The sequence below is a fragment of the Thamnophis elegans genome, chromosome 17, assembly GCF_009769535.1.
Source record: "Thamnophis elegans isolate rThaEle1 chromosome 17, rThaEle1.pri, whole genome shotgun sequence".
Lineage (NCBI taxonomy): Eukaryota > Metazoa > Chordata > Lepidosauria > Squamata > Colubridae > Thamnophis > Thamnophis elegans.
This window is the reverse complement of record NC_045557.1, coordinates 5,725,674-5,737,747: the sequence shown is the minus strand read 5'-3', so window position 1 is coordinate 5,737,747 and position 12,074 is coordinate 5,725,674. Positions and strand designations below refer to the sequence as shown.

At 45.6% G+C, this 12,074-nt stretch overlaps 1 protein-coding gene across 1 annotated transcript in view; it reads right to left on the bottom strand.

Moving 5' to 3' along the window:
- Positions 1-5,447: 5,447 nt before the first annotated feature.
- The window catches only part of ADAMTS4 (ADAM metallopeptidase with thrombospondin type 1 motif 4), a 19,137-nt gene continuing 12,510 nt past the window's right edge, over positions 5,448-12,074 (bottom strand). Inside the window, exons 7-9 of the mRNA XM_032234132.1 lie at positions 9,638-9,813; positions 9,286-9,461; positions 5,448-6,707 (exon numbers count right to left, since the gene is read on the bottom strand). Coding sequence (XP_032090023.1) covers positions 6,293-6,707; positions 9,286-9,461; positions 9,638-9,813 — 767 coding nt within the window. The 3' untranslated portion in view covers positions 5,448-6,292. The remainder of the gene's footprint in view (positions 6,708-9,285; positions 9,462-9,637; positions 9,814-12,074) is intronic.

Sequence of the window (12,074 nt, the reverse complement as noted above, 5' to 3'; positions counted from 1 at the left end):
TCTGTTATAGCTAGTATGTTATAGTATTTCTCTACCTTGGCCAGTTTAAGATGGGTGGACTTCAACTCCCAGAATTCCTCAGTCAGAATGCTTTAAGATGGATGGACTTCGTCTCCCAGAACTCCTCAATCAGAATGCTTTAAGATGGGTGAACTTCAACTCCCAGAATTCCCCAGTCGGAATGCTTTAAGATGGATGGACTTCAACTCCCAGAATTCCTCAGTCGGAATGCTTTAAGATGGATGGACTTCAACTCCCAGAATTCCTCAGTCGGAATGCTTTAAGATGGATGGACGTCAACTCCCAGAATTCCTCAATCAGAATGATTTAAGATGGGTGAACTTCAACTCCCAGAATTCCTCAGTCGGAATGCTTTAAGATGGGTGGACTTCAACTCCCAGAATTCCCCAGTCGGAATGCTTTAAGATGGATGGACTTCAACTCCCAGAATTCCTCAGTCGGAATGCTTTAAGATGGATGGACTTCAACTCCCAGAATTCCTCAGTCGGAATGCTTTAAGATGGATGGACTTCAACTCCCAGAATTCCTCAATCAGAATGATTTAAGATGGGTGAACTTCAACTCCCAGAATTCCCCAGTCAGAATGCTTTAAGATAGATGGACTTCAACTCCCAGAATTCCCCAGTCAGAATGCTTTAAGATGGGTGGACTCCAACTCCCAGAATTCCCCAGTCAGAATGCTTTAAGATGGATGGACTTCAACTCCCAGAATTCCCCCACCAGCAACCCTGAATCTGGGATGAAAAAGGCCGTTACCTACCCTCAGAAAGAGGGAGCCCAGCCCTGCCTTCTGGCCTTCTTAAAATCCCCAACGGGGATTTCTCCAGAGGAGCAAAGCTGAGCTTTGAAAACCACCAAATGGGCTGCAAAATCCATTGAATAATTAAAGACAATCACTATAAATTATCCAGCAAAACGAAAGACTCCAATTCCACACAAATTTCATTGACAATCCCCGAGCCGCATCCAAAGGAGCCACCATCTGCGGGGGGCGAAAATTTGCTAAACCGACCATTCATTTTTTAAAAAAACAATAAAAACTGGACTTCCAAATGTGCAAACTATACCCCTGCTTTTTACTCCCCCAAGTAAACCTCCCTTATCAAGATAAGTTTGGAGTAAAAAAAAAAAATCTCACCCTTCCTTTCCTTGAGAAAAATCCCATTTGCAGATTTTTTTTATTTGTAAAGGGTGGGAGGAAATGGAAAAGGTTTTGGAGAAAAAAGGAGTTTATATAAATATAAATATAAATAATATTGTATGTATGTATGTATGTATGTATGTATTGTGTCACAACCCCTGGTATGCCCAAATATGGGAGGAAGCATACTGCTTCCTTTCTGTCTATCGGCTCATCACAAGAGACCATCCAGACAGAAAGCCATTATTTTTACTGTTGCCTTTGTTACATTTGTGTTGCATTTGTGCTGATAAATAAATAAAGGGAGACTAGTATAGATCTATTTCAAGCTATTTAGCTCTCATCCATACCCTTACTGGGATTCGAACCTGGGCTGTATTACATATTAGGCAGCTGTATTAGCCATTAGGCCACAGGTTCTCCTCCTTTATCAGCTAAGCCAGGGAAATAGGTATGTATTATTTATCAGCAAATGCTGATAAATAGAGAAAGGAAGCAGTATGCTTCCTCCCATATTTGGGCATAACAGGGGTTGTGACACAATAGGTGCGAACCGGCTGAATCCCACCACTGCATTTCTTGCATAAATCGTACCGGTTGTAATTATAGGGGATGGGACAGGAAAACTTTTGATTCCTGCAGTTAGATAACGTGGGAAATGCGCATCGGCGGATCCTTCCCAGGTCTCGCTCCATTTTCAAAGATCTGGCTGACTTGGGGATCCCGTCTGTGGGATGGAGAGGCATCCTGGCTGAGCAGGAACCGGGCAAAAAGATGGGCAGCATTGTGGGGAAAAGCTAAAATGGTGGCCGCCCGCAGTCCCGGAGTGAGGAAGGATCTGAAGAATCCATAAAGTAGGCAGTGAGAATCCCCCTCCCCTTTTTTTTTTCACAGCTGCAGAGGCCAGCTGTTGTTCCCATCAGCGTCTTTTTTCCAAGCATCCTTCCTGGCCAACAGCTGTTTTTGTAACTGATCTCAGTTCCTTGAATGTCCCCAAAACGAAATTCCAGATTGGGCTGGGCAGGAGATGCTCGGAGGTCAAGACTCCCCTTCTTAGTAGGATCATGTGTCACCTCTTTCGTGGGTCCCTGCTTTCCGTCTATCGGCGTTCCTCGACGCGGCTTTCAGAAGGGCGCCCTTCCACCCCCAGAATTCCCCAGCTAGCATGCTTTAAGGAAGGCGGACTACAACTCCCAGATTCCTTGACTGCTTTAAGGGGTGTGGGCTTCAAATCCCAGAATCCCCCAGTCAGCCTGCTTTGAGATGGGTGGACTATAACTCCCAAGATTCCTCAGCAAGACTGCTTTAAGGGGTGTGGGCTTCAACTCCCAGAATTCCCAGTTAACGTGTGGGGACATCCAACTCCCAGAATTCCCCAGCCAGCCTTCTTTATGGTGGTTGAACTAAAACTCCCAGAATTCCCAGTTAAGATGTGTGGATTTCAACTCCCAGAATTCCCCAGTCAGCCTGCTTTAAGATGGATGGACTTCAAACCCCAGAATCCCCGGTGGGTTAAGGTGTGTGGACTTCCACTCCCAGGATTCCTCAGCATGACTGATTTAAGATGGGTGGACTTCAACTCCCAGAATCCCCGGTGGGTTAAGGTGTGTGGACTTCCACTCCCAGGATTCCTCAGCATGACTGATTTAAGATGGGTGGACTTCAACTCCCAGAATTCCCCAGTCAACGTGCTTTAAGATGGGTGGACTACAAGTCTCCAAATTCCCCAGCCAGCAGGCTCTAAGGTGTGTGGACTACACCTCCCAGATTCCTCGGCAAGTCTGCTTTAAGGTGTATGGACTTCAAACCCCAGAATTCCCCAGTCAGCCTTCTTTAGGTTGGGTGGACTTCAAATCCCAGAATTCCCAGTTAAGGTGTGTGGATTTCATCTCCCAGAATTCCCCAGTCAGCCTGCTTTAAGATGGATGGACTTCAAACCCCAGAATCCCCGGTGGGTTAAGATGTGTGGACTTCCACTCCCAGGATTCCTCAGTATGACTGATTTAAGATGGGTGGACTTCAATTCCCAGAATTCCCCAGCCAACAGACCACCCCCTTCCTCCTGCCTCAATCTGGGTTCTATCCCCATAAAGGACCATGCAAAACACCAGGAGCCACTGTATAAATCGCCTTAAATAAATAAAACAGCTTTTTATTGCTTTTCAGAAAAAACAACAACAAACCATTAATGAACCATAATTAATAATATTAACATAATGCTTATTAAAAACCCAACGGATACCCAGGCTCTGCTTCCTGGCCCCCGGGGGACTCGCCGCAGGGGTTCAGGAGACCTGGAATGCTTCCGCTTTCCGCTGCCCGTTAAATTATAACTTAATTAAATTAACTTCGGTGGGCTGTCCCTTTGGCCACAGGAGAAAACTGGGGGCGGGGGTGGCATTGAAGGATGTCCCCTCTGGTTCTACAGAGGGCTTAAATAGATCCACCCCTCCAGGGGGAAATTTTGGGGAGACTCTCTGGGATGGGGGGACCCCATGAGGAGATCAAGCCAGGCTGAAGAGCGCTTAGCTGAAGAGAAGAACTTGGAAAGGGGTTATGAGCAGCAGAAGGAAGAAGTTCAGGCTGATATTTAGGTAGGAGAACCTTCTAGAGGAGGAGGAGGAGGTGAGAAATAGGTAGACAACTAGAGAAGGGTTCAGCTGCTAAGGTTGATGTGCGGACTTCAACTCCCAGAATTCCCCCTCTGCTTCCACCTTCTTCTAATGTGACATTGGCCTCCATCTGAGGTCTTCTCCAGAAGTCCCATGGCTTTGCTCCCCCACCATTGAGGGCCTTCAAGGCCCAACCCTTGGCATCAATGGTGTCCATCAACCTTGATTTCAAGGATCCTTGAACAAGGATGGACTTCCAACTCCCCCCAAATTTCCCTGGAGGACGTCAAACAAGGTAGACCCAGGATGGAGTTCTACCAAGCTGATCTTCAGGGTTGGCTCCCAAGTCAACCAGGCCCAGCTGGTTATGAGACCCAGAAGAGGACACTGGTTGGCCCAGGGAATTCTGGGAGGCGAAGTCTTGGAAATCAGAGGACTTGAAGTTCAAGGGACCAAGGTTGAGACACCAGATCTGGAAGCAGGGTAAGGTTGGAAGTACCTTCATTAGTGGCGTGATGGAATGGAATGGAATGGGATGAGGTGGGTTGTCCTACCCAGGTCTGAATGTTCTCATGGAGGTTAGATGAAGGTTGGCCCTTGAAGAGATGGAGGCCCACCAACGAAAGAACAGTCTTAGAAGCAGGAGAAGACATTAACAGGAGGAGGAGGAGGAAGCTCTCCAAGAATGAGGTAGACACAGTAGATGGACACGCCTTTCCTGGCCGTCCCAAGAAACGGGTGGGCGTCCAATTACAGGTAGTCCTCAACTTATGACCGTCTGTTTAACAACGGTTCCAAGTTCTAACGTCACTGAGGAAGAAGTGATTAATTAACATGTCCTCACGCTTAATGAGCGCAGCATCCCCATGACCAAAATTTGGCTGCTTTTGTATATATGACAACAGTTGCGGTATCCCGTGTGTGTGTGAGAGAGAGAGAAGGGGGGAAGGGGGGAAGGAGGGAGGGAGGGGGAGAGAGAGAGAGAGAGACTTGATCGCCATGAGCAAATTCCATGCGGGGAACAGGATTTGCTTAACGGCGGCCCGAATCACATAAGGGATTAAGAACCCTGTGGCAGAGAGAGAGAGGATAGACAGATGGATGGATGGATGGATGGATGGATGGATGGATGGAGAGAGATAGATAGATGGATGGATGGATGGATAGATAGATATAAGAGAGAGAGAGGAGAGAGAATAGATATATAGATATATGTAAAGAGAGGGAGAGGAGAGAGGGAGAAAGATGGATGGATGGATGGATGGATGGATGGATGGAGAGAGATTAGATGGATGGATAGATAGATATAAGAGAGAGAGAGAGGAGAGAGAGAGGAGAGAGAATAGATATATAGATATATGGAGAGAGAGGAGAGAGAGAGAAAGATGGATGGATGGATAGATATAAGAGAGAGGAGAGAGAATAGATATATAGATATGTAAAGAGAGAGAGAGAGGAGAGAGGGAGAAAGATGGATGGATGGATGGATGGATGAATGGATGGAGAGATTAGATGGATGGATGGATAGATAGATATAAGAGAGAGAGAGGAGAGAGAATAGATATATAGATATATGGAGAGAGAGGAGAGAGATAGATAGATAGCGATAGATAGATGATAGATAGATAGATAGATAGATAGATAGATAGATAGATAGATAGATAGATAGATAGATGATAGAGATAAGAGAGAGAGAGATTCTTATGGATTATAGATAGATACAGATAGATGATAGACCATAAAGGCCATAAAACCAGATGCCATTTGTTGAACATTGCTTAGCCGCGCAGGTGCTGGGCCTCGATGGCAGCCGTAAACCGAGGACTACCGAGCGAAGGAACCGTGCGGCCGCCTGCTTGATTCTCTCAAAAGGGGGCATGGCCAATTGCCCCTTCCCCGACTCCTCCCTGCTTCCCCAAAAGGACAAAATAAATAGCTGAAATAATAAATATATTACACAGGAACGGCCGGACATCAACCGTCCGAAGGTCCAGCCGCCGTACAGGATTGAGCCGCGAGAGAGCTCGGATCCAGCTTTGCAAATTCGCTCTCATTTTTCTCCGGCTTCTCGCTATTTCTGTTCCACCGAGTCCCAAAAAAGCGTCTTTTTTTTCCTCTTCTCTTTTTCGGCTTTGGAAAAGATTTTTCTCGTTTCATTTTTTCCGTCCATTCTTTCCTCGTTCTGCTCCCCCCAAATCTCCCCAAAAGTGGGAATTATTTCAACTGAAGAAACCGGTGCCAAATTGACCATTCCTGGCTTCTTCTGTTGCCTTTCCTCCCCTTTCTCCCCGGTCCCAGATCCGGCTCCTGCTTCGCTTAACGTCCAAGCCCATTGTCCGTGGCAAGCCGAGAAACAATGTGTGTCTTTCAGGCCCACAATGGGGGGGTCCTCTTTGCAAAGACAAGCAAGGGGGAAACACTCCTCCCCGCCGGGAACTCCCGGCCTCCTCCAAGATGGGGAGAAGGGGGAACAGGAAGAGTTTGAGACCCCTGCCCCACATCCTCGTGTCCAGAGGCCCTATTTGCGCCCTCGCCGACTCTGTAGCACTTCCAGAATTCGGGCCTTTTGCTTCAGCCACTGGTTGGAGAGGCGTTTCGTAGGCTTGGGGAGGAAGAAGGTGTATTTCAGACGAGGGGTCTTCTGATCGGACACCACCAATGCCTGCAGGGTGAGCGGCTCTTTCAACGGACCTGGCCCGGTGATCATCTCCATAGGTTTGGTGGCCCCGCTGTAGCGCAAAGTGACGCCGCCCCGGAGGTGGACATCTTGTTCGGAGGGGATCAGGACGTAGTTGCCGTTCAGGGCGTAGGAGCCGTCCTGCCGGCGGAGGGCCAGGTAAATGCCGTCACTGGACGAGGCTGAGCTGCTAATCTGGCGGATAAGGATGCTGGTAGCTCCGGCGGGGATGGTGACCACGTCGTTGTAGCCGTACCTGCGGGGGGGGGGAGAAATGAGAGGCGGGGAGGTGAAAGGCTGAACTTGGACAGGACGGAGATTCAGTACGATGTTTTATTGTTTTATACGTCGCTCGAGATGGTGGGCGACCTTAATACGCCTCCCTCTTCCTTTTTTCCTCAGAACCGCAAACGTACAAGGTGGGTTGAAGAGGGGCTGGTTTAAATTTATTCACCTGGCTTTCATGCTTAACCCAGGACTAGAACTTGCCCTCTCCTAGTGATCGGCCCAGAGTTATCCAGCTGGCTTTCCTGTCTTAAGGCGGGACTAGAACTCCCAGTCTCCTAGTGATTGGTCCAAAGTCACCCAGCCAACTTTCATGCCTAAGGCGGGTCTAGAATTCCCAGTCTCCTGGTGATTGGCCCAAAGTCACCCAATTGGCTTTCCTGTCTTAAGGCAGGGCTAGAACTCACGGTCTCCTAGTGATTGGCCCAGAGTCACCCAGCCAACTTTCATGCCTAAGGCGGGACTAGAATTCCCAGTCTCCTGGTGATCGGCCCAAAGTCACCCAATTGGCTTTCCTGTCTTAAGGCAGGGCTAGAACTCATGGTCTCCTAGTGATTGGCCCAGAGTCACCCAGCCAACTTCCATGCCTAAGGCGGGACTAGAATTCCCAGTCTCCTGGTGATCGGCCCAAAGTCTTAGAAACCAGGAGACTGTGAGTTCTAGTCCTAGACTAGAACTCCCAGTCTCCTGGTTTCTAAGCCAGCACTTTCACCCTGCCATTAAACTCCCCCCACCCCCTGGCTATATAAACTAAACTTAGCGGGACGGGTGTTGCAAAAATTTGAAATAAATCGATAAATAAAAGCATCAAGTTCTCCCCCTTTTTTTTTCATCTGCTTATTTTGCCATATTTATAGCCACCCCTCACCCCAAATCCTAGAGGACTTTCAACCAGGCATCACACAGCAAGAGCCAATTAGAATTACAAAATTAAAAAGGGGTCGAGAAAGAGTCAACATTTAACATTTAGCTTTTTTTTTTAGGGGTATCGATCTCCTGTCTTCCCCGCAAATCTCAGATTGTGTGTGGGGGGGGGGGGGGGCATCAGCCCTTCCACGTGCCCAGATATTTGAAGCAAGTTTATAATCGTGCAAGCTCCTTGTTACACGTGGCATCGAGATTTATAAAAAAAAAATAAGAAGTATACAGGAGGAGTGGTTAGCTGGGCAAGCAAGCTTGTTGGATTAAAAAACCCCAAACCCTCGCAGGGTAGGAGAAGGTGACTCATAATTTACAATTTGTAAGATATTTTTGGAGCGGGGGGGGGGGGGGGCGCTGGAAACCAAAGAGAGGAAAAGAGGCTTTGAAATCACAGGGGATCCCAGTAAGTTTACATCTGGAAAAACCAGATGTTTCCAGCATGACTTCGCTCGGGCCTCTGCAAAGCTCCAGCCCTTCGTTTTAAAATCGGATTAATCCTCTCGGGGAAAACAAACTCCGATGAACGGTTGGGACACAATAAGAGAGAGGGGAACATGGGCTCCTTTTCGGGTTTGGGGGGCTGCCACAAAGAGGGGGGGTTCAGTTTATTTTGCAAAGCACCGGAGGGCAGGAGAAGAGACAACAGTTGGAAACGAATCAAGGAGAGAAGCAACATGGAATTAAGGAGAAATTTCCTAAGAGTGAGAGGAATTCAACCAGTGGAACAACTTGCCACCAGAAGTTGTGGGTGCTCCATCACTGGAGGTTTTTTTTTTTAAAGAAGAGACTGGGCAGCTACCTGTCTGAAATGGTAGAGGGTCTCCTGCTTGAGCAGGGGGCTGGACTAGAAGACCTCCAAGGTCTCTTCCAGAAAGTATTCTGATTCTGAACTGATGCTTCAGTCGCTCTGCTGCTAAAAAATGCTAAGGGTGGAACGGTGCAAACCCCCAGTGATGAAGGAAGGAAGGAAGGAAGGAAGGAAGGAAGGAAAAGAAGAAAGAAAATAAAAAGAAGGAAGAAAGAAAGAATGGAGGGAAGGAAGGAAGTAAAAGGAAAAGAAGTAAAAGGAAAAGAAGGAAGGAAGGCGGGAAGGAAGGAAAGCGGAAAATAAAAAGAAGGAAGGAAGGAAGGAGGGAGGGAAGGAAGGAAGGAGGAAAATAAAAAGAAGGAGGGAAGGAAGGAATGAAGGAGGGAAGGAAGGAGGAAAATAAAAAGAAGGAAGGAAGGAAGGAAGGAAAAGAAGAAAAGAAGGAAGAAAATAAAAAGAAGGAAGAAAGAAAGAATGGAGGGAAGGAAGGAAGTAAAAGGAAAAGAAGTAAGTAAAAGGAAAAGAAGGAAGGAAGGCGGGAAGGAAGGAAGCGGAATGAAAAGGAAGGAGAAGAGGGAAGGAAGAGGAAAATAAAAAGAAGGAAGGAAGGAAGGAGGGAAGGAAGGAAGGAGGAAAATAAAAAGAAGGAAGGAAGAAAGGAAGGAAGGAAGGAAAAAATAGCAGAATAACACAGTTGGAAGGGTCTCTAGAGGTCTTCTAGTCCAACCCCCTGCTCAAGCAGAAAACCCTGCACCATTTCAGACCCAGGGTTCTCCAATCTCTTTTTCAAACCATCTTTTCAGCATCTTAAGCCACTTACTGGGGCTTGGTGAAAGAGCGATAGACTTTGGTGCACCGCGAGTTGTCTCCGCCGCACACCATGCACTTGTCAAACTTCTTCTTGGACCCGATGACGCGGTCGCAGCCGGCGTGGACGCAGCGTCCTTGGACACAGACCGAGGTAGAATCCGGAGAGCAGGGCGTCCCATCAGCCACCTGAAAAGGAAGAGGCAATCCCGATTTAGACCTGTTGCCTCGATCGGCGGCGTTCCAGATGATGGCGGTCGCGGGAGGAGAATTTGGCGACCGCAGGAGCACCTCTGGAGGACGATACCCCCAAACGTTCCCGTACGACAAAGACCGAAGGGCCGGTTTCCTGGCTTAGAACTTACCCTTGGCTCCAGTACATAATAGTAGCCCAAGGCATGGGACTGGCAAGTCAGCTTGCATTGATCACGCTTGGCCACCCCGCTGTAGCGTGGCACCCAGTCCATGGGTGATGGATAATCTTTGAACATATCCGTTCGGTGGTTGTACACAGCGCACTGTTGTTCGCGGAAAGTCAGTGCTGGAAGGGGGTGGGAAAAAAATCCTCGAATTAATTTTGGGGAGGCAGAACGGGTAAAAAGACCCCTGTCGTACCCCGAGGACTACCATTCTTCCGGTTGCGAGGACTTTACCGGTGGTCCTCGACCTACAACCTGCATTGAGCCCAACCTTTCTGCGGCTAAGAGAGACAGAGGTTAAAAGCGAATTTTGGCTCGCTTTCCCCACCTTTTTTTGCCACAGTTGTTAAGGGGATCACAACGGAGTTAGTGACGTCGTCGTTAAGTGACTCTGATTTTGATTGTGAGAACATGACCCCGGGGGACCCCGCAACAGTCGTAAATATGAGTCATCTGCCAAGCATCTGAATTTTAATCACGCCACTGTGATTATGCTTCAGTGGTCATAAGTGTGGGGAAATGGTTGTAAGTCCCATTTTTCCGCCCTGTTGTAACTGAATGAACCATTGTAATTTGAGGATTTTATCTTTATTTTATTTTAGATCTCTTTCCCCTCCAGATTCTAGATTATTAACCACTGTTGAATAGAAATATATATATTTTTTCTCTTCACCCTAGCAAGCCAAGCGTGTTTCGTTCTGGAATCTGGCTCTGAATTTCCTCCTGGCTCGGAGCGAACATCTGTTGCCAGAGCATACTTTGGCTCGGGTCTCACATTCATGGCTGGTCATAACTCGGAAAAACGGGACCCTCCCTTCCTCTGACCCTTTTGTGCTTCGAAATTGTTTTCCCTGGCTCGCCAAGGTGGCGCAGTGGTTAAATGCAGCACTGCAGGCTGACTGCTAGATCAGCAGTTCAGCGGTTCAAATCTCACCGGCTCAGGGTTGACTCAGCCTTCCATCCTTCCGAGGTGGGTAAAATGAGGACCCAGATTGTTGTTGGGGGCAATATGCTGACTCTGTAAACCGCTTAGGGAGGCCTGAAAGGCCTATGAAGCGGTATATAAGTCTACTGTTATTGCTATTGTTATTATTGCTATTGCATCCTCCCATTGTTCACGTTTTTTTTTAACGAGACGCTGTTGCGCCCATCCCAAAAAACGTGGATCCTTGGGAGACCTGGGTTTTTGGGGTGAAAGAAAGAACCTTGGCTACAAATAAGACTAGGAAAGCAGCGATAGATAGATGATAGATAGATAGATGATAGATAGATAGATAGATAGATAGATAGATAGATAGATAGATAGATAGATAGATAGATAGATAGATAGATAGATAGATAGATAGATAGATAGATAGATAGATAGATGAGAATAATAGATTAGATGATAGATAGATAGATAGATAGATAGATAGATAGATAGAAGAAAATAGATTAGATAGATAGATAGATAGATAGATAGATAGATAGATAGATAGATGGATAGAAGAGAATAATAGATTAGATAGATAGATAAATAGATAGAAGAAAATAGATTAGATAGATAGATGGATGGATGGATAGATAGATAGATAGATAGAAGAGAATAATAGATTAGATAGATAGATGATAGATAGATAGATAGAAGAAAATAGATTAGATAGATAGATAGATAGATAGATAGATAGATAGATAGATAGATAGATAGATAGATAGATAAGAGAGAGAATAATAGATATGAGAGAGAGAATAATAGATAGATATGAGAGAGGAAATAATAGATAGATAGATAGATAGATAGATAGATAGATAGATAGATAGAAGAGAATAATAGATAGATAGATAGATAGATAGATAGATAGATAGATAGATAGATAGATAGAAGAAAATAGATTAGATAGATAGATAGATAGATAGATAGATAGATAGATAGAGATAGATAGATAGATAGATAGATAGATAGATAGAAGAAAATAATAGAATAGATAGATAGATAGATAGATAGATAGATAGATAGATAGATAGATAGATAAGAGAGAGAATAATAGATATGAGAGAGAATAATAGATAGATATGAGAGAGGAAATAATAGATAGATAGATAGATAGATAGATAGATAGATAGATAGATAGATAGAAGAGAATAATAGATAGATAGATAGATAGATAGATAGATAGATAGATAGATAGATAGATAGATAGATAGATAGATAGAAGAGAATAATAGATAGATAGATAGATAGATAGATAGATAGATAGATAGATAGATAGATAGATAGATAGATAGATAGAAGAAAATAGATTAGATAGATAGATAGATAGATAGATAGATAGATAGATATAGATAGATAGATAGATAGATAGATAGATAGATAGATAGATAGATAGAAGAGAATAATAGAATA